The following is a 20,542-nucleotide window of genomic DNA, read 5'->3' on the forward strand; positions in this document are numbered from 1 at the left end:
CCTCAGACAAAGCTAGAGGATAGAGAGAAAATGGAGCACTTTTGGCCGTGGAGGTTTTTAATACTCGTGCAAGTTTGCGATTTTTGTTTGGTCGGTGCAGAAGGTAATGCGTTTTTAAACAAATACGGCTCTTGAAACCATTTTTAAGAGGTAACAGTGAGACTTTGCAGCATTTTGTTTGGCTGTGCCTCCGTGAGACAACTTTTGGTGTCGGAGTCATTCATCACTTCACGGGCTAGCTACCTCGCCTGCGAGCTAACCCCACCAAGCTGTTGGCTAACTTTTAGGTTTGCGTGAATTGTGGTTAAACTTCGGCCCTTTCAGCAAATAATGTAAAAAATAAGATGTATATTCATTAAGGTGGTTGTATTCATTGAGGCTGGGCACAGTTTTGCCAGGAGGTCTGCTTACTGCTAATTACCACTAACCAGTGTAACGTTATTGGCTGGCTGCCCTGACAGGATCTGTTCAGGCGGGTTCAAGTCTTTTCCTTCTATAGAGTGATCCAACACAGACCATATGATATGCTGCAATTACTTAAAGTGGCGGTATGCTGTTTGAAACAGTTTTCGTAAAAGTCAAAACCCACAAAATGTAATGTTTTTTTTGCAAGTTAGCAAGTTGATGCAAAGGACTCACTAGGTTGTTTTGTAGAACCTAACTGAGGGTTCTGACCCTCGATCTATCTCCGTCCTGGCGGTGGATGGGTCGGCATTGTGGACCATCATTAAATGAGACAGGGTTGGAGCAGTATGAGAGTCTCTGCTGACACAAGCTGCCATCTTTGCGCGTTGTTACAGGCAAAGAGTGGGAGAAAATTAGAGAGAACATATCTGATGCGGTGAAAGGTCACACTCCGTGCAACCCTGTCAACTGTAGCTGCCATCTAAGGTGGGTCTGATGCCAGTTTATCAGTCCTTTAAATCTTATATCCTAGTCCAGGAAAATAATCATGCTATGATAAACTAATACATGTTTTTGAAACTTAGTTTATACCAAATTTGTAGATTTATTTTCTCCTAAACGTAGTAACCAGAAAGTTAATCCCTGCTGCATTACAGAGTTCATTTTTAAATCCTTCACTAAATTATATGGACTTGGAGTCATTTTTCTCTTGATGTCTGTTTCAGTGTCCTACAACATGACCTGCAGCCCTTTCAAGGGGGAATCTCTGAGGACGTCATGGCTGCGACTGTTCAAAGAGGGGTGGGCACCCACTACCAGATCATTGGTCACAAGTTGTACAGAGAACACAACTGCATGTTCCCTGCCAGGTAGAGTCGAAAAAGTTTAAATTGGACGGAGTGTTGTATTACTCTAATTCACTCCCCGTCAGTCAAAACATACATATCTACCTGCCTAAATCAACTCCCTGTTTTCAGGTGCAGTGGGGTGGAGCATTTCATCCTGGAGGTGATCGACAGGTTACCTGACTTGGAGATGGTGGTGAATGTCAGGGATTACCCTCAAATCCCCAGCTGGGTTCAGCCAACCCTACCTGTCTTGTCTTTCAGTAAGGTCAGACTATGGACAGTACTTTTATGCACGCATACATGAATGTTTATTGGAGTAATAACTGCTTTTGACATGTGTATGTTTGCTTTGAGTAGACCTCAGACTACCAGGACATCATGTACCCTGCATGGACATTTTGGGAGGGTGGGCCTGCTGTATGGCCCATATACCCCACTGGGCTGGGGAGATGGGATCTGATGAGAGACGACCTTAAAAAGTAAGATTTATCACTTAGACAGAAGAAGAAAGAAATGCTAAATGAATATGCCAGACATATAATGAAGACTATAACTGTGCTTTTACTATTGCTGAAATTATAAAACCAGTTATTTTAATAGTCTGTTGCAATGATGTAAATAACAGATTCCATCTTTTTAAACGAGGATTTGCATGTTTTCTTTGTGTCCTCTGATTGTAATTGAATATCTTTGGGCTTCAGACTGTTACTCAAACAAAACAAGTAATTGGAAGACATCAACTTGGCCTCTTGGAGAATGTGATGGACATTTATCACCAATTTCTGCCGTTTTATAGATAATCTTACAAATGGTTAATCAATTAACACACAAAATGATGGGCAGGATAATCAATAATAAAAAAAATCCTTAGATGTTACCCCTAAAACAAAGTTTTGAACCAACTTTGATTATTTGTTAATTGTTTTAGTTTATTTATCCAGCATATATAGTAAATATTATCTGGTTATAGACTCACAGATATGATAATTTACTTATGAAAAGAATATCTGGAGGTGTTTGAAGAAATAAACAGTTTTTAAAAAATCACTTTAGGATTCTTATTTAGTTTTGCCTTTTGATGACTTGATGATTTAATGATTTTGATTTGATGATTTCATTCACAAAATAGGAAATCGATAAATGTAACACTTCTACAATAATAACTTGCAGCCATATCTTATGAATTATATGATTTCAGTGGGTCTTATCCATATGATATGCACTGTTAGGTCTGCAGCACAGTGGCCATGGAAGAGGAAAGAGTCCAAAGGATTCTTCAGAGGCTCACGGTCAGTTTTGTGAATTTACTAGTTTGTGTAATTACTTAAGATTCCACACCGATCCAAATGTTAGTTATCTGATTTTCATTGGTGACAATTCTTGACGACACTGTCCTTTCATCACAGTTGGTGTCAAAGTGCAGGCTTGTTATGAGGTGACTATTTATTAGGCATGTCAGCTAGACACTGTCGGGGCACTTACAGTATGTATCACCGTGCCTTTAGCATAAATGCTGTCATCACATCCTTACCTGTCAAACAATGCCCCACCTTTCATTTACAAGCTTTGCCTGCAAATGTTTACCTTGCTGCCCACAAGCCCAAGATTTCCACCATATTTATCTTCTGACCTGATTTGCACAGTCTCTCTCCTTTTTCTTTGACAGGACCAGTCCAGAGCGAGACCCTCTGATCCTTCTGTCCAGAGAAGCTCCGGAGCTGGTGGACGCAGAGTACACAAAGAACCAGGCCTGGAAGTCTGAGAAGGTCAGTCATACTGAAACCACACCAGGGTCAAATACGTTCATAATAATTCTAAAGCTATAACATATTAGACTCATCCTGTGCCATTATTTTTCCCTAACTTTTGACAACCTAAATATGGGCTCCAAGCCTATTCAATCCCAGACCTTTCATTTACATTGACTCAAAGCGGAAAATGTCACATTTCTTTCAGGAAAACCAGGTGATCTGTGTCGATTGCTTACTAATCACGTTTGCCTTTCTGCCATAGGATACACTAGGGAGACCCCCAGCCAAAGAAATCCCACTGGTCGATCACTGCAAATACAAGTAAGCTGGACTCCCCACTCTGTTTTTAGATCACGAATAAAAGTAGACAAATTGAATTAGCCTTGTAATGCATTAATATTTGAAGATGAACTCTTAGTAGCATGTTTGCTTGGTGCTACATACTGTAGTTTGATGTTCAGTATGTAATTCTTGCTTAACTTTATCTACAATATGAGACAGCTCAACATAACATACATCCATGATTTTTGAAAGGCGCCTTCTACCAAAACTTCTTCCCCTCCATCTCTTCCAGGTATTTATTCAACTTCCGGGGCGTGGCAGCCAGCTTCCGCTTCAAACATCTCTTCCTCTGTGGTTCTCTGGTGTTTCACGTGGGGGATGAATGGCAGGAGTTTTTTTACCCTCAGCTCAAGCCCTGGGTCCACTACATCCCAGTCAAGCAGGATCTCTCTGATGTCAGGTATCTCAACTTGTGTCAGTGCTTTTCTCTTTTATCCTAATTAACCCTTGTACACTTGGACTCCTGGTCTAATTTGTACTAGTTTCACTGATTTAGTTGGATTATTTGTTACGGTGTCCTGTTGGTTTCGATGACGATGCTGTGATCGCACAGCTGTAACATACAGTAGTGAAGTAACAACTTCATAGCTGATTTACTCTCTGTCTCTTCTACACCATTGCATCTAATAGAGTCGGAGTAAAGTTGCAGAGGAAAGAAGAAAATGTAACATTTTAATATAATATTATTATTTTAATATTCTATATTTTGCTTCCAACTAAAACACTAAAAGAATAAATAAAAAGAATAAAATGAAACAGTTGTATTAAAAATGGACTCTTACTGTTTGAAACCACAAATCTTCCTGCAATTGATGAATTTGTTATATTAGTTCTATATTTTTGCTTGATAAATGACATTATGATAAATAAATAAACTTGAAATAAATTGTTGTTCAACAGCAATTGATAATAAATTAATCATTTAGGTTATTTTTTTAAAACAAAGATGTAAAAAAAGGAAAGTACAAACTGCTTTCCAAATGTGAACATTTGCTGGTTTTCTTAATCTTCTACAACAGCAAATTTATATAACCTTGGAAATTTTTCACTAAAAATAGTGAAATTTTTTTCACTATTTTCTGATGTCTAACAAACAAAACAATGAATCAATTAATAATAATAAAAATAATACATAGTTGCAGTCAATTGCATTAATTAATTAAGGGTCCTCTGCCTCTTTAGGAAAACACAGTGGAAGTATAAATGTTTCAAAAGGGTCAAATTTACTATCTGATGTAAAATCTACCTTCTTTTGATGATAGCAAAAATCATATCTTTATGGGCCCGCTATTATTTTAACTACTGATTAACTTGTCCTTGTTTTTTTAGTTAAGAAAATTGTGAAAAAAGTCCAAGTGTCCAAGGTGGCGTCTTCAGATGTCATGTTTTGTGTGACTAACAGTCCAAAAGCCAAAGATATTCATTTAAGTATCAGGTAAAACAGAGAAAAGCAGCAAGTTGTCACATCAGACAGGCTGAAATCAGATTATTACTTATACTAAATTATCACAAATTTTTCTGATGACCGATTAATCAAAGAAGTGTTTCAGCCCTACACTCCTCTGGCTGGTCTTATGAATGCATGTCAACGTCATACAAATACACATGTGAACCCTGAGAAATTTCATGTTAAAGTTCACACACACACTTGTGTCTTCAATTTAAATCCGCGATGAAGTTCACAGATATGCACGTCAGTACTTGAAGGAATGGAATCGATGGTGAGGGCAGTTTTCAATACGACACAGGTGTGTGGATTTCCTCTCTGTGGATGGTAACTGTTAATATGCCTTTGACATGCTCTGTGTCCTCAGAGAACTTCTACAGTTTGTCAAAGAGAATGATTCCATCGCAGAAGAGATCGCCATAAGGTAAAGGATCATATATAACGATTGAATTTGGATGGAAACTTACTGCAGCAGCCACGCATTGCACCGTTCTTGTCCCAGCAGTATATCTATTTAGGCACTCATGAGAAATTAAAGCAGTGTCTGAATTTTCTTTTTCTCCCCCTCCCTACAGGGGTAGGGATTTCATCCTCGACCACCTGCGGATGCAAGATGTTTCCTGCTACTGGGAGAGACTCCTCACTGAGTTAAGCCATCTTCTCACCTACAGACCCAAAAGAAAGAACAGCCACAACCAGATTCTCCACCGACCCAGCAAGACGGAGCTATAAGACAGAGACTCTGCAGGACCAGGGCAGTTTTTGTGAAGGGGAACTCTAGATAATGAATGTAATCACCCAACCACAACTAATGATTGTTTGCGTTCCGTTTTAAAAAAAAAAATCAGACCACTTTTTTCTTAGCTAATGGAAAGTCCAACGCTTGGAACAGATACTTTTCACATACTTTTCTAATGACTTCAGTGTTTTAGTCTAATGTAGAGCGTGATTGGCTGATTCCTACAGCCCATGTGCCCTTGCAGGAGTAACAGTTCCAAGGGACAGAGCTCAGTGTTACACAGTCATGGGTGTAGTTGATTGACCTTGGCTTCGCTGCCATATCTTCTGGTGCCACTCGTATGCCAAGACTTCCGAAAGTAATCCCTGTTTTTATGCCTACTGTCTAAACCCACCAGCAAAGAAACATCCATGTGGGATGTGTTACTAAACTTTACGCAACTGTTACTCGTTAAAGGGGCATTCCACAGATTTTACACGTCAAGGTCAGTTTGTTCGTGATACTATTCAGCCCATAAAAACAATTGTATAATGTTTTCCGTGGCTCAGGAAAGGGAGAAAATTTTTTTTTTTAACACCGTGCCTCTATATAAACTGGGGGTGTAGAGTTTGAAAGATGTGGGAGGCAGTGTCTCATGAAAAAATGCAATCGAAGTGCGCGATGGGAAATGTAGGATCCTGTGTTTTTTGAGTTTGACCTATACAGGGGACTAAAAGTCATGATATTTCGACTTTTGCTGCTTCGCTTTTGACCACTGTTTTTTTTTTTTTTTTTTTTTTTAATCTTGTGAGTCACCCAACTTTGCGGAAGTGACATACTAAAATTGCTGGGATACCCCTTTAACACTGCAGCGTAAAGACTTGCATCATTTACATTGTCTTGTAACATTAATATCTGGCCTGGGCTGCAGACTGTTTTTCGGGAAAATCAGACTTGTACTTGGTTTCGGGTTTGTGTTTGAATGTCAACTTGGTAATCCATGATGACATAAAAGGACGGCCTAAAAGAAGTTCAGTGCCTTGCGAAAGAAAAATTCCCATCTGACCATTATCCTGCAGACCATCAAAGCTAATGAAAAGATTACACACTCAACTGTGGAGCACCTACAACTCCAATTTTAAAAGCCTGAATAATAGCAAAGTGTAACGCTACCACAAAGGATGTACCAATAATAGTAGTCATAGATGTAATGCTCCTACATATTTAATGTGGTCTGTTCAATTGGGAGAATTTCCTGAAAACTGAAAAGTGGGAATAACCACCGCATACAATGTTTTGCAATTTCATTATCTGACCTTTTTTATGTACGTAGAATAACACAGAAACTATTCTCCCCAGAAAACTCTGATCTAACGGTTTACTTCCATAGTTGCCCAAGCCCTCTTCATATAAACCTGAGGATTGACCCAAAGTGATACTTCCTATAGCTGTCAGGGTACATGAACAAAAAGTGTAATCAATGCATCCTTGACGTTGGATATTTTAGACTGGTAATCTTTTTCGTTTCAAGTAGTTTGAATTTCATCTTCATGGACAGTGAGGTTGAACACACAGGCCTACAGAAGACATCCGTTTTGCTACATCACCCTCTACTGGACAACTGGAGGAACTCCAGCAGACTGTTAGCACATTTTATTATTGCCTACTTGTCCATACACCCAACGATATACTGTACTCGTTTATGCGAACAACGCAATAACGATACGAATGCCTGCGTTTTTTTTCTGATGTAGGTTTCAGAACTTAAAAGTACAAAAGAACGACTAACAGCATTTCCTTCCACACAATGTGCCAACAGGAAGCAATAACGACTTCAGATGAATGTGTTTTAATTTTGATGTGTTTTTACCTTTTTTAAAAGAATCTGTCTGCGTGTTGCGAGATGACAGAGGATGTGTAATTGATAGAGGATAATGTTGAATATGTTGTAGTATTCGCATTGTACTGTGACCAAGCGGACTCCCACTGATGTCAGGTCATGTGATTTGTCTGTTTTACTCGACAGAACTGCGATAAAGTCGGTTCCGCCAGAAGGTTGATTTGACCCCCCCCCCCAAAAAAAAAAGCTGTGCTGGATCGTGTGACTTTTCCAGTTGTTGCCACGGCTTGTGCGGCAGTTTTGTTTTCGTGCCAATAAACAGTTTGGTTGTAAAAACATCCCCGAGCTTAAGTTTTCGCTTTCAACATTTGCACACCCGTGTAGAGTTTTTTTTTAATTTAATTTAATTTTTTAAACATCTGCAATCAGCACTAATTGCTTGGGGAGAAATGATCCTACCCACGCTCTCAGCTAACTAATGCATTACGCAGCGTAGTGCCAAGTCCTCCAACCACAGGCGGCGCTGTTTGTTTTTTTTCCCCCCCCGTTCGATTTTTTTGTAGCTGCCTCGGCTGCGCTGAGGTCAGACGCCGGGAAACACACGGGTCGGCTGGCGGAAAGTCACAGGTGAGGAAACGGCCAGGCAGAAGGGCGATAATGAGAAACGGCGTTGATGTGCTTAAACCAGGGCTTCAGTCCTGCGTAAAAGAAAACGGTTTCCTTGTAGAGGAATTCCGCCCCGGCTGCCGGTAAACTGCTTTCCCACCAGTAATATTACAGAGGCTGATAACGTGCAAACCCACCTGTGCTAAGGCTCCCATTATCGGACGAGCATGATTATTCACGTTTTTCGCTGCAGTTTTTGGACGACCGAGGCATGGGAACACGCGACTGACATTTCAACCTTAGTTTTACTTTCCGCGAGAATCCGCAATGCGTTAAAGTGGTTCTGACATTTTTGTAACAGAGCAAGCAAAGCGGCGAGACGCTAAGCCTTAGCTAACGGCCCCAGGACGAGTCCGGCTGACCTGACACAGCTGTGCATCCTTGGGCTGATCGGGAAACGTCAGCCGGTGGACTGTAGCTGCGCAGGGCGTCCTTTCAAGACGTGGCCCGCCGCTGACTTCATTGTCACTATTTCTGTCGGGTGGGAATTTGTTCCATGAAACGGCACAGGGATTGACAAACTTAGCTTGACCGGCAGGTAGAAACCCTCGACGTATTATATTCATAATGGTACTAAACAAAAGGGACAATTATTCATATTTGTGAAGCTATGAACAGCAAATGTTAGTGTCTGAACTGGCCAAAAGTCCAAAACAGTCGACTATCAGTATTAGACTCACTCACTTTTAAATTAATCAAGTGTGTTTGGTACTGCCTGACATTCTCAGGAGTCTTCCACATTTTGAAACGACAGATGAAGTTATAGAGGACATGTTTAAATATAGACGATATGGAACAAAGAAAATCCTGTTCATTAAACATTCAACTCCCGCTTGACCAAAATGCTTGAAAAAAAATGCTGCTCATATCTCTGATCTTATGCTCTTAGATTAAATTATTGCGCTTTGATTCTTATAGTTATTGGCTGGCATTTCCAAAGTCTTATAGCCAGATTTGGCTTCTTTCTTTACCTTAGGCCCTGGACCAGCGAATACATCCTGCTCAGAGGGACCTGAGGGTCCCAGCAGTGCATTGAGAGCTCAACGACGTGTTTTGAAGTCAAGGAAGAACTCTCTTTCCCAGAGAATCTGCTTGTGTGTCCAATGTGTTTTGTGTGTTTTGCACCATTTCACAGCTGCTGAGTCTTAGGGCCTGTGTAGCCCTGCCAGGATTTCATTTGCCTTGAGGCTATTTGTTTTTAGGACGGAGCTTAAGTCGAGGCAGTGAGTGCAACATCCCGACCCACGGCCATGTGTTTCTGCCTCTCTGCTGCAGTCTAACGCCAGTCGAAGCGTGATGTATCCAGAGCAGCCCAGAACAGGCCTCGCCCGGCAAAGACGGCAGGCAGATTCAATCCCCTGGGGCACGCTGAGCACCGGCCTACTGCAGGGCCTCGTCCAGAGCGCCAGGCCTCCTTCCTTCTGCTTCCTGCTCCCGAGGGTCCACGCAGCTGATGTGGCTGCTGCCCAGCCTGCACAGATGCCCTCTTCCCCCTCCTCCTCCACTGGTCCTGCTCCTGCACCCATCTCCCCTCCAAGCACGATGCCAAGCAATATGAGCAAGCCAGAATTCCCAGACACAGGATGGGACCGTATCAAGGACCTCTTTGAAAGAGAGTTAGTGTTCGTGTGTGTGTCGGTCTGTTGTTGTTCCTTCTTGAGTTTTTTTCTTCAGCCTCTTTATCACCTTGCTCGCTTTCTATTCTAGTTCTATCCTAAATCTTTTGGATGCTGTTAAAACACAGTGGTTTGTCCCTCTTTCTGCATCCACTTGTTTGTTGGGTAACGTGTTTGTGTTGTTTGTACTGCAACTCTAGACAATGTGATGTCAAATCAAACAATTATTTGATAACAATTACTCAATTGGTTTGTAATTAATGTAATTAATCTGTAACTATTCGAATAATTGATTATTGGTTTAATGGTCTTTCCTTGTTTAGTTCGTACATCCGTCCAAAACCAAATCTGAAGGCGTCACCTTGCTTTCTGAAATTGTAATGGGTAGTTTTTACGACTTTCTGACATTTTATTGGCCAAATTATCAGTCACCTAATCATAAAAATTATTGGTAGATTAATCAATAAAGGAAAAAAAATGTTAGTGGCAGCCTGATCCAGAACCTTCAAGGATTGAAAGTTCTAGTAGTAAATGAGACTTTGGGTATCAGGTTTTCATAAGTACAAGCACTAGACTATCTTCACTAATCATATCGAGAGGCTGCCATCGTAGAAGCAGAGAGTAGACCAAAATGTACAAAAGACATCTCTTGTTAGGCTCACTTATTCTTGGATTTGTAAAAATATATTTTCAGGAAATTGTCAGTTTCTCTTTGGGGATCATAGGAAGTTGTGAAGTGCACAATAGTAAATTAAAAAGGTTGAGAGAAAAGTACAAGATATACATATAAAAGTACTCATCTGCTGCGTAAGAACTGATATAAGAATCAGTCTCTCTTTGCTCCAACATCCCGCTTGTCTGTGTCCCCCCTCTTTTCTGAGATGCATAGTGTGTAATTGACATCAGGTAACAATCAGTAGCTTGTAAAATAAAACTTAAACTAACCCTCCAGCCATCCATTTTATTTGTTCTGTTCTATGTTTAACAAAATCTTTAACAAAATCAGTTACTCAAAGTGGAGTGTATTGAATTTAGCATGCTCTCGGTCCCCATGTTAGTCACTTTTGTTTTTTTGTTTTTGTTTTTTTTAAATGTACCACTAGTAGTGGCTGAGGATGAGGAACAAGAGGCATTGGCTTGTTTTTCAAATGAAACATGCTCTGTCTCCCTGTAGTGCGACACACAGGTACCCAGAGGAGCTGACCAATGTGATAAAGAGCGGTGTAGTGGCTGCACTAGTAGGATTGATCTATGGAGGCCTGCCAGCTGCACGCCACGCCAGGCAAAGGTACATCCAAGTCAGCCAGGCGGAAATCTATAGTAGTCGTGTGGAAGCAGTGGTAAGTGAAATCTGTATTCTGTGTGTGTCTGCCTTCCAGTGTTGAATACCTGAACACTTGGAGAAGATTTAGGAAAGATTTGAGACAAAGATCAAGGTTTTAGTTCAAGGGTGAAGTTAGCTTTTCACAACAGTGCAACTTTACCTTCATTTTTGGTTAAGATGTTCCTGAGGTAGTGTTGTGATTTGTAGAAAATGAATATCCAAAGTGGTCTACACTGTGATGATTTTGTCCCTGTAGAAAGGAGTGCACACTAGGAAAAGTAATATAGATGATGTTACAGCTTCATCAGAGTAAGCAGCAGCATTCTTATGTTATGGTGTCTTTTCTGTTTGACTCAGCGCTCAGCCCATAATGCAGCTATCCGGGGTTTTGTGAGATATGGATGGAGGTGGAGCTGGAGAGTGGCTGCTTTTGTCACCTTGTTCAAGTAAGCAAAAAAAGTACATAGTGTTGGATGATGTGATTAGGTTTGGGGATGTACACTGCTCAAAAAAATTGAAGGAACACTTTTTGGAAACACATCAGATCTCAATGGGGGAAAAAAAAAATCATGCTGGGTAACTATACTGACATGGGCTGGGTAATGTTAGGAACGAAAGGATGCCACATCGTTTGGTAGAAATGAAAAGGATCAACCTACAGAGGGCTGAATTCAAAGAGACCCTGAAAATCAAAGTGAAAAAATGATGCGGCCGGCTAGTCCATTTTGCTGAAATTCCATTGCTGCAACTCAAAATGGTACTCAGTACTGTGTATTGCCCCCACGTGCTCGTATGCATGCCTGACAATGTTGGTGCATGATCCTAATGAGACGACGGATGGTGTGTCCTCCCAGATCTGGACCAGGGCAATACTGAGCTCCTGGACAGTCTGAGGTGCAACCTGGCGGCGTCGAATGGACCGAAACATAATGCCCCAGAGGTGTTCTATTGGATTTAGGTCAGGCGAGCGTGGGGGCCAGTCAATGGTATCAATTCCTTCATCCTCCAGGAAGTGCCTGCATCCTCTCGCTACATGAGGCCGGGCATTGTCGTGCACCAGGAGGAACCCAGGACCTGCTGCACCAGCGTAGGACAATGGGTCCAAGTATTTCATTCCGATACCTAATGGCAGTCAGGTCGCCGTTGTTTAGCCTGTAGAAGTCTGTCCGTCCCTCCATGGATATGCCTCCCCAGATCCTCACTGACCCACCACCACACCAGTCATGCTGAACGATGTTACAGGCAGCATTACGTTCTCCACAGCTTCTCCTGTCACATGTGCTCAGGGTGAACCTGCTCCCATCGGTGAAAAGCAAAGGGCGCCAGTGGTGGACCTGCCAATTCTGGTGTTCTCTGGCAAATGCCAGTCGAGCTCCACGGTGCCTGGAATCTCCTCCATGCTCTTGAGACTGTGCTGGGAGACACAGCAAACCTTCTGGCAATGGCATGTATTGATATGCCACCTTGGAGGAGTTGGACTGCCTGTGCAACCTCTGGCGGGTCCAGGTATCGCTTAATGCAAAACTAGTGAAAAACAAGCAGGAAAGATGAGGAGGGGAAAAAACGTCAGTGGCCTACACCTGGAAAACCATTCCTGTTTTGGGGGTCGTCTCATTGTTGCCCCTCTAGTGCACCTGTTGTTAATTTCATTAACACCAAAGCAGCTGAAAGTGATTAACAACCCCATCTGCTACTTCACTGACCAGATCAATATCCCAGAAGTTTAATCGACTTGATGCAATACTCTGATTAAAATGTGTCCCTTTAATTTTTTTTGAGCAATGTGTTTAGGGAGATGTTTACAAAGGAACATTTTTACAGGATTATTACATAATGTATTTTCTAACTTGTCTAACAAATCAGTTGCATTACATGCATGGCTCCCTTTTGGTCTCTGTGTGTATGTATGTAACGTGTTTTTTTAAAAATTTTGATTGTTTATTTATTTATTTTTCGTTTTTTTCGTTTTTCAACAATGCTTTTGCTGTTGGAGCATCGACCTTTCGTATTGAAACATTAAAGTCTCCAAGAAACACATCCTCCTGTGCCATGACAGGTGTGTGGCTGGCAGAGCAGCCCCTCTTCCCACGATCAGAGCAGTCCGAAATTTTAGTCAAATTTAACACCGCTTATAATATAAAATTTTGGTTGCATGTAGATTATGTGTTGGTGCACCTTAATGTGAAAAGTTAAGCTCACAAGCTTGACCGACGTAAAAAGTCTGGAGCCCTGATTAAATGGTAGTTTTCAACTATTTTTCTCTAAACCAACTGAAGTAAAATGTAAAATGACTTTATGCAATTTTATGCAACTAAAGTTTGCTGCCTTTCAGAACTGAAGAATTGCAACTGAGTAAACATGAACCAGCTCAGACTTAAATGAAACGTTTTAAAAAATCATGTAATTGTGCATCTGATGGGAATGCTGTTACAGTCTCTGTGGCAACCACTTAGTGTTTAGTATGTTTTAGCTCAAACAGCAATTCATCTGATACTGTAATGTAGCTGAGAAGAAGATCATTAATATTTGATTGTCATTATTTTATTTGATTATTTTTTATTTCAAGTGATCATCCTCCTAAAATGTGTTTGTTTCAGTCTGTCTTTCCCTCATTTGTCTGTTCCCTCCCTCTAGTTCAGTCAGCACAGGGCTGTCTGTGTACCGAGACAAGTATTCCCTCAGCCATTATGCTACAGCTGGAGGTGAGTCACATGGGGCTTCAACGGGGCCTGATAACACCTTCCTTTTTTTTTTTTTTTTCTCTCCTCTCTCCGTTTTTTTTAAAATTGTAACTTATCCAGGGAAATTCCACTGATCATGCATGCTAATTCTCAACAAGACTGCATCAAACCCACAAATATCCAAACATTTCCATCCGGGAGTTGTCCCATACAAACCCAGAATTTTTTACTGAGCTACTCAACAGTTCACTCTAGTGAGTTGCTGCTGTGTGCAGTTTTATTGTATATAGGATTTATATAATAATTTACAATATAATAAATTCCAGTACTGACAGGTTTAACAGGGATAAAATAGAAAATGCTAACAGAAATTTCTTAAACCACTGCTGCAGCATAATCCATGCATAGGGGTTAGGATGTCAACTATGAACTGTAACATCCCCAGTGCACATCTGGCCAGAGACCTTTTTTGCGTGACATTCCCCATCTCTCTCCCCCTCATTTTCTAACATCTCTTTACAGCTATCTAAATAAAGGCCAAAAGGCCCAAAAAAATAAAAGAGCAGATTACTACAGAAATTCACTGTCCAGGAAATTTCATATTATATTGCAGAAATTGTTTGTCCAGTCTCAGATCTGCCAGGGTGACAGTCTTTCAGCTTCTGAAAAATACATAATAGGTAGTAAAATTTCTGGTACTGATGATAATGAAACTTTTATAACCCTTGTTTTAAACTAATAACAGATTGATTTACAGATTGACATAGCACACATCCCAGTAGATTGAGTTATGAATGATGATGATGATGTTGACAAAACTGTGTGTGTGAGAGCAGCTGTCACTGGAGGCCTTTTCAGACTGAACCTGGGCCTGGGAGGGCTGGTGGCAGGGACAATCATCGGAGCAGTGCTGGGGTAAGGTTGGCTTCTGCTTCTGCAAGCATCCATTCACATCTGTCGGTCCTACTAACAATCCAACAGATTAACTTGTTACAGTAACTGGTCTAAGAGAAGAATTTAAATCCTCATTGCAGGACTGAGTTATATTGTCAGGAGCTGCTTTATGTTTTTTAACAGCACGTGCATATTCGCTCGTGCGTATCCCTGTTCGTGCCTGCGTGCTTGAGAGCAGTGAGTACTCTGGCAGCCAGCTGCACCCCTCCCAGGGACCCTCTGTCGCCCAGCTGAACCCCCCACCGCATCCCTCACTCCCAACCTCCAACTCTGTTCACGGTGCCAGAGGGACTCATGTGTACCACAGAGGGCCGTGTTTTGAGTACTAGAGCAAGGAGGCAGGCCAAGGCAGCAGCTGCCCCTCTCCATTTATACCATCTCTGTTATTCCAGCCTCTCATCTCCATCTACCATGGTCTGATCTGGACTTGTGCTTCATCTGTCTCATTTCTCTTCTGTCTCCTCAACTCTCTCTTCTCTCTGTCCCACTTTTCACTCATTTCTCTGGCAACTTTCAGCTGAGTGCACAAAGAGCCAAGAACAGATTTGAATGTGATCGTATAATGGAGATTGAGTGTGAGGTGTTTGATGGTGTAACAGACTGGAGGGGCTGGTTTGGATCGTCTCTGTGATCATCAGTCGGCCCTAGCCAACAGACTAGGGCCATGTTGGCTCGGCCCTAGTCTGTTCTCCTGTTGGCTCTCTAGTAGTGCTCCCTCCTCCTCCTGCTCTCCCTCTCACTGTCTGCCTCAGTGACCAGCCACCTGGAGCGCTTGATGTGTGCAAACAGCCCCAGCCCCAGCCCAAGCCCCAGCCCTGGCTATGCCAGGTGCAGTCAGGGCAGAAGGGGGCGGAATGAAAGCAGGCAGCTAATCGGAAAGCACATCACGCTCCAGATCTCACCCCAGAATAATCTGCTTGTCCAGGCATGTGGTGGAGGTGTGACTGGAAGGGGAAGTAGGGCTGGAGGTGGCTACAGAGGAGTGCGTGACATTGTTAGAGACAACTGATAGGAAATTGAACACTAACTTGTTATAGTTGTGTAAAAGACAGATTGAATGATTTATGCAGTTAAAGTAGCCGCTTTAACAAAACTTGGCTGTGACAGCTAGGTTTATTACAATGTGACGTGTTCAGTACATGGGCAACTGTTGACAGTGTACTGAACACATCTACACTGCGTAACTGGGTGTGGCAAACGTGAAAAGACTTCCTCATATTGCATAATCTGTTTTGTAAGAAACCTAGCTATCACAGCCAAATGACAGTTTCATATGCTACTTGATATTTTATAAAGAATTTACAGTAGCTTTTTTTTCAGTACTGTAAAATGTAAGTGTTCTAATGCAAATATACTTTATTAAGCAATTTAAAATATTATATATACGTTTATAATATTTTTAATCAACTAATTCTGTTTAGGATTCCCACTGGTGCTTTGATCCTGAGCATGCAGTCTCTGGCTGGAGAAACTGTCCGAGAGAGGAGGAGGAGAGAGCGCAGGGAACTTTATGAGCTCAGACTCGCAGACTGGTAAGTTAATGGTGTACTACGCAGGATTTTCCTTTTTAAAAAAACAAAACAACAAAAACAATTCATAAACTCGTACAAAAGTAATCCCTCTTAGTCATCACTTATGACTCACTAGAAGTGTGTAGCGGTGTGTTTATCTAAGAGACCCTCCCCTCCGCCTGCATTTTCTTATTTTCTTCTTACGTTGCCTTGTCCGGGATGTTTCCGGGCTGCAACCTTGGAGCAGTGGGTGTGTAGCCCCCGGTCAATGACAGCTTGCAGGATGTGAGGGCGGGACTCTTAAAAACGTAGACCAAGTTACATCGCCGTTTCAGTCTCTCTTCTCTGCTCTCGGTCTATGTCATGGATGTATAAAGAGCTGCAGGTCTGTGTATCTGTTTGACTGAGGGTGGGGCAGAGCTACATACGCACTCCCAGAGCAGAGAGCGCACAGGAAGAAGCGTGCGCTTTGTCTGCATTCACACAAAATTGGCCATGTGGTTAGAACGTAACTGGCGTGACACAATTGGAAAACAACGTTTTAATTCTCTGAATCACTTCTGTCTCTCTCGGGAAGAGGGGCCAACTTTAAATGGTGTGTTTTAAGACAGCAACTGAAATACCCTGCATAGCGTATCTTTAAATCAGAGGATTTTTATATCCTTTCACACTTTTTGTAGGACTTTTTGCAAGCATTAAAAAAGAAACTGAAGTTTCTTTTTACCCTGATGCTCTTTCATTAAACCATTACTCTCCTTTTTTTCGAATCTTAAGGATGGCCCGTTTGCAATTGACGGATGAGCTGATTGGAGATCTGAATGTCAGCTGTCAGGCAGAGGAAACCAATAAGGACATGAAGAGGATACAGGAACTGCTCAGTTTACCACAGAATGAGGATGCGGCCCAGGACTCAAGCAGCTAATGACAGTAGCTACCTTACTGCCTGTTTTTCTGCTGGACATTGAGGTGGGACTTCACACAACTGTGAGGATAAATGGGTCACTTCTTTGCCTGGACTTGATCACACACCTTCTCTCTAACTGAATGGAAAAGGCTTCACATCAGAATAAAAGGACACCGTTGCACCTCACAAACTGTCAAGGGCCATTGAGTAGCTCCAGTGGGCTGATTAGTAGATGGTTGTACTGGGCAGCTGAGAGAGAGTGATAGCGAGCGAGCGTGCGTGGTATCACTGCAAAAATGATCATGCACGCTCCCTTTCCCTGCATTTTACCTATTGCAAGCCACTTAAATGTTGAACAAATTTACAATGTACGGCTACGAAAACTGTTTTAATTTTGAACTCCCCCACACTGTCGTGGTCACATGCAGCTTCTGAACAAGATGAACTGCTTGGCAAATTTGAAATGGGGCTAGAGGGAAAAAGAATCTGAAATGACACATTTTCAAGGTACCATTTCATCTTGACTTTCTCCCACAGGAACGGTCATAAGGATAATAAAACTTTAGTTGGAATCCATGTGGAGCTCATATCAATATTGGTATAATGTTTTTAAAACTATTTGCAATTTCTACTTGAGTTAACAGTATAAAACACTGAGTGACACAAATGTGATCCACGTCAAAATCACAGTGATACAAACTTTAAAAAAAAATCTTTAATTGAAAGAAACAGACTGTATCCTATATTGACCCATTGAGATCAAAATCATCTCTAAAAGTGTTGTTTCCTTATACACCGATCAGCCACAACATTAAAACTACTTACAGATAAATGAAGACCTGGCCTCCAAATTCCCCAGATCGAGCATCTGTGGGATGTGCTGGAAAAATAAAATCTGATTCTCGGAGCCCCAACCTCGCAACTTACAGGACCTAAAGGATCTGATGCTAACGTCTTGGTGCCTGATACCAGAGGACACCTTTAGAGGTCTTTTGGGGTCCATGTCTCAATGGGTGAGAGCTCTTTGGGTGGTTCGAAGGTGTGTGTGTGTGTCTCTCTAACTGAAGCTTCCTCTAGTCTTCAGAAGTTTGCAGCTTGCGTGTTCAGTGTGCTTATGTCTTCCAGTATTGGCTCTACGTGGATAAACCTGAAAGGTGAACAAAATGTTCTTTCTTTTACAGCCATCAAATTGTAATAGCTCATCACTCATACTGGCCTGCCAAGACATGTCCTCACCTTTCTTTACGTGGTTATTCACTGGAATAGTAACTGTTATTTATTCAGTGCACCTCATTTTTTTGTCTATGCCTCTTGGGCTTTTCAGCAACTAGGTCAAAAATAGCCTTGACCCCTTATGTAAACAAGATGTGATACAGCAACAGCTGTGTCCCAGGATGCAGCAGCGACTGCTGACGTGCAGATCAACAGTCAGTACAAACAGATTAAGAAAACGTGGAACTCCAAAACGTAGCTTGTTTGTTGAGTATAACTTCAGGTAAGCTTTCTAATGAGAGAGCATTATCAAATTATGTTTATTTCCCCTGAAGTATGTTTCGAGTTGTGGAATACACAACTACACTAGAGGTAAGGTGTGAAGTTGTAACATTTTAACTGTTGCTGTTTTGTTGGTTCTGGTTGTGACCCAGCATCTGTGAGTTAGTAAAACTGTTTCTCTGTCTGGACAACATCTGGAAATAAAATGGATCAAAATCAAAAAAAAAAAAAAAAGAGGGCAGCCACAACATTTGGATAGGGACAACAGTTATCACATGCATGTGCCTGATTTCAGACATTTTCTCATTGATTGTAAACGACAATTAAACCTTCACTACAATGTTACAACCTTTGGCTTTAATGGGCACAGGTCCCACCCCAGCTGCAGCACTACTGCCACAGAGATATGATAGTCGAATGCAATATATAAAAGTAAAAATAATTAGCTTCACTGGCAACTTGTAATAGTATGGGATTAGGTGGCCTGAATGCTGTCGTAGTCCTTTTAAAATTAGATAGTATAGGATGACTGCTGAGAGAGCATTAATGCATATAAATGGACTCGCTCACCCCTCTACTGGAGACTTTGTGGAACTGCAGATTTACACGAAATGAAAAGGGAAAAAAACTGAGTGCAAGTAACTACATTGATCTCTGAGGCTTTTAAAAATGGCAGAAGTGTTTTCAATGACATACAATCTGACAGGACAGCATTTATAGCCAGCACTTCCATAATTCCTCCATCCCCTGTATTAAGTCCAGTCTCCATTACAAGCATCTTCAAAGTCTTCTCAGAGGACAAATGAATTCAGATTTAAGAAATCTGTGTTTATGAATCAACCCTGTGTTACTAGATATCAACTGGCTCTGCATGAAACACTGTTTAATAGTCCAGTTTTGTTATACTTGACAAATACAGGCACCATAGCTGTTTGCACCAAGATTTGTGTTCAAGGAAACTAACTAACTGCAGTGTGTCCTTGACCATGTGTGTTGTATTTCTAACCAGAAATATCAGGAAAGGAAGACTCTGAACTTTAGTCTTTGGCATTGCTTTCTGCAAGAACAATTCCTCAGGCCCCCTGTCTTTGCTAGGTGAGTTTTCAAAGTCCAGGAATGCTGTGCCATCACACTGAAGTTTCCATGACAGTATGAGCTGCATTAGTCCAGTCAGACTTAAAACTTCCTGTTAGGCCCTTAATGATCGATGTCATATGCAGATGTGATTACAGTGGCGGTGTCTTCAATATAGTTCCGTGATCTTACCAGGATGCAAAACAAAAGACTCACATTCTTCACTCTGCTGTATCAGTAGGGGGCCAAGCACCATATGTTGGCCCCTTGACCTATTGTCTGACCAACTTGTTTGGCCCGCATTTCTTGTTTTTGTGTCTTGTTTTATTTATTTTATATTTTTTTCCTCTTCTGAACAGTTGATCCAGTCTTTATATGCCAAAGTGCCCATCTTTTTGGGGCCTTTTTTTTAAAATTTTTATTTATTAACATAAGTTTGATGCTCCAAATAATATGAAATTTATTTGGTAGTGAAGACACAGAACCACTTTGCAGGATTACGATCAAAACTGCTCAGTAAATACGGTTTCTAAATGCGTGCCTGTAAGGAAATCTCTAGAAATCAAAGCCGAGGTCCGTTTTTTGTACTTTACCAGCAGTCATATGATAAAATTGTTCCAAACCTGCTGTGGCGGACTTTGCTTTTAATAACCCGGAATAAGTTACACCAGCCCTGGGGTGTTTAACATATAATCTCATATCCTACAGTATAGCCCTCGACAGTATTTGAATTGTGCTTTTGCTACGTTAGAAATATTGCAGAGATAAGGCTTTGAGACTCGGGGGTTTGATCCCGTGGATTGTAACTATAGCGTACCAACAGTTCCGTTCCGTCCCGAGACTCAACTACAATATAGACCGTTTTGCCTCTAGGATTTGAATTTGCCCCCGTCTTCGTTTCTGCACTCTTGAACTTTGGCTGTAGCACGCAACGACTGCTTTCGCTTTTGAAGATAGCCACTGGAAA

The 20,542-nt window shown here is 41.5% G+C and overlaps 3 protein-coding genes across 11 annotated transcripts in view; all 3 read left to right on the forward strand.

The window, feature by feature from the left end:
* Positions 1-11: 11 nt before the first annotated feature.
* On the forward strand, positions 12-7,583 carry poglut1 (protein O-glucosyltransferase 1). 2 transcript variants are annotated; one of them, XR_005708605.1, is made up of 12 exons: positions 12-103; positions 801-891; positions 1,131-1,274; positions 1,383-1,518; positions 1,611-1,732; positions 2,483-2,542; positions 2,920-3,019; positions 3,267-3,325; positions 3,579-3,746; positions 5,161-5,217; positions 5,369-5,583; positions 7,538-7,583. XR_005708605.1 is itself a non-coding variant. In XM_040141847.1 (11 exons), the coding sequence occupies exons 1-11, from the start codon at positions 31-33 to the stop codon at positions 5,523-5,525; spliced, it is 1,167 nt and encodes a 388-aa protein (XP_039997781.1). In that variant the 5' UTR covers positions 12-30; the 3' UTR covers positions 5,526-6,298. The 2 variants fall into 2 exon arrangements, 1 of the variants encoding a protein (XP_039997781.1); XM_040141847.1 differs by lacking the exon at positions 7,538-7,583 and having other exon boundaries at positions 5,369-6,298.
* Positions 7,584-7,772: 189 nt separating this feature from the next.
* On the forward strand, positions 7,773-17,583 carry timmdc1 (translocase of inner mitochondrial membrane domain containing 1). Of its 6 annotated transcripts, XM_040141850.1 has the most exons (9): positions 7,773-7,978; positions 8,994-9,111; positions 9,293-9,633; positions 10,808-10,973; positions 11,315-11,403; positions 13,592-13,659; positions 14,475-14,553; positions 16,014-16,124; positions 16,878-17,583. In XM_040141850.1, exons 3-9 carry the CDS (start codon positions 9,314-9,316, stop codon positions 17,023-17,025), a joined length of 981 nt encoding a protein of 326 aa, XP_039997784.1. In that variant the 5' UTR covers positions 7,773-7,978; positions 8,994-9,111; positions 9,293-9,313; the 3' UTR covers positions 17,026-17,583. The 6 variants fall into 6 exon arrangements, with proteins under 6 accessions (XP_039997784.1, XP_039997782.1, XP_039997783.1 ...); XM_040141848.1 differs by having other exon boundaries at positions 7,774-7,978; positions 8,994-9,633; XM_040141849.1 differs by lacking the exon at positions 8,994-9,111 and having other exon boundaries at positions 7,775-7,978.
* Positions 17,584-17,700: 117 nt separating this feature from the next.
* Positions 17,701-20,542, forward strand: part of LOC120797978 (multidrug resistance-associated protein 4-like) — a 32,400-nt gene continuing 29,558 nt past the window's right edge. Inside the window, exons 1-2 of one of the 3 annotated variants that reach the window (XM_040141844.1) lie at positions 17,701-18,502; positions 19,511-19,596. The gene's annotated coding sequence lies outside the window, so the exon portion shown is untranslated. Of the gene's footprint in view, positions 19,597-20,542 lie in introns of all 3 variants that reach the window. The other 2 variants (XM_040141843.1, XM_040141845.1) reach the window with 2 other exon arrangements.

This window comes from Xiphias gladius, chromosome 13 (assembly GCF_016859285.1).
Source record: "Xiphias gladius isolate SHS-SW01 ecotype Sanya breed wild chromosome 13, ASM1685928v1, whole genome shotgun sequence".
NCBI lineage: Eukaryota > Metazoa > Chordata > Actinopteri > Istiophoriformes > Xiphiidae > Xiphias > Xiphias gladius.

Bases quoted from the DNA above. Each gene is read 5' to 3' on its own strand.
- poglut1 (XM_040141847.1), top strand. From the start codon at position 31: ATGGAGCACTTTTGGCCGTGGAGGTTTTTAATACTCGTGCAAGTTTGC. The intron at 1,733-2,482 runs GTAAGATTTATC...ATGCACTGTTAG, and splicing joins ATGAGAGACGACCTTAAAAA to GTCTGCAGCACAGTGGCCAT. The intron at 2,543-2,919 runs GTCAGTTTTGTG...TTTCTTTGACAG, and splicing joins GGATTCTTCAGAGGCTCACG to GACCAGTCCAGAGCGAGACC.
- timmdc1 (XM_040141850.1), top strand. From the start codon at position 9,314: ATGTATCCAGAGCAGCCCAGAACAGGCCTCGCCCGGCAAAGACGGCAG. The intron at 11,404-13,591 runs GTAAGCAAAAAA...CCCTCCCTCTAG, and splicing joins GCTTTTGTCACCTTGTTCAA to TTCAGTCAGCACAGGGCTGT. The intron at 14,554-16,013 runs GTAAGGTTGGCT...AATTCTGTTTAG, and splicing joins ATCATCGGAGCAGTGCTGGG to GATTCCCACTGGTGCTTTGA.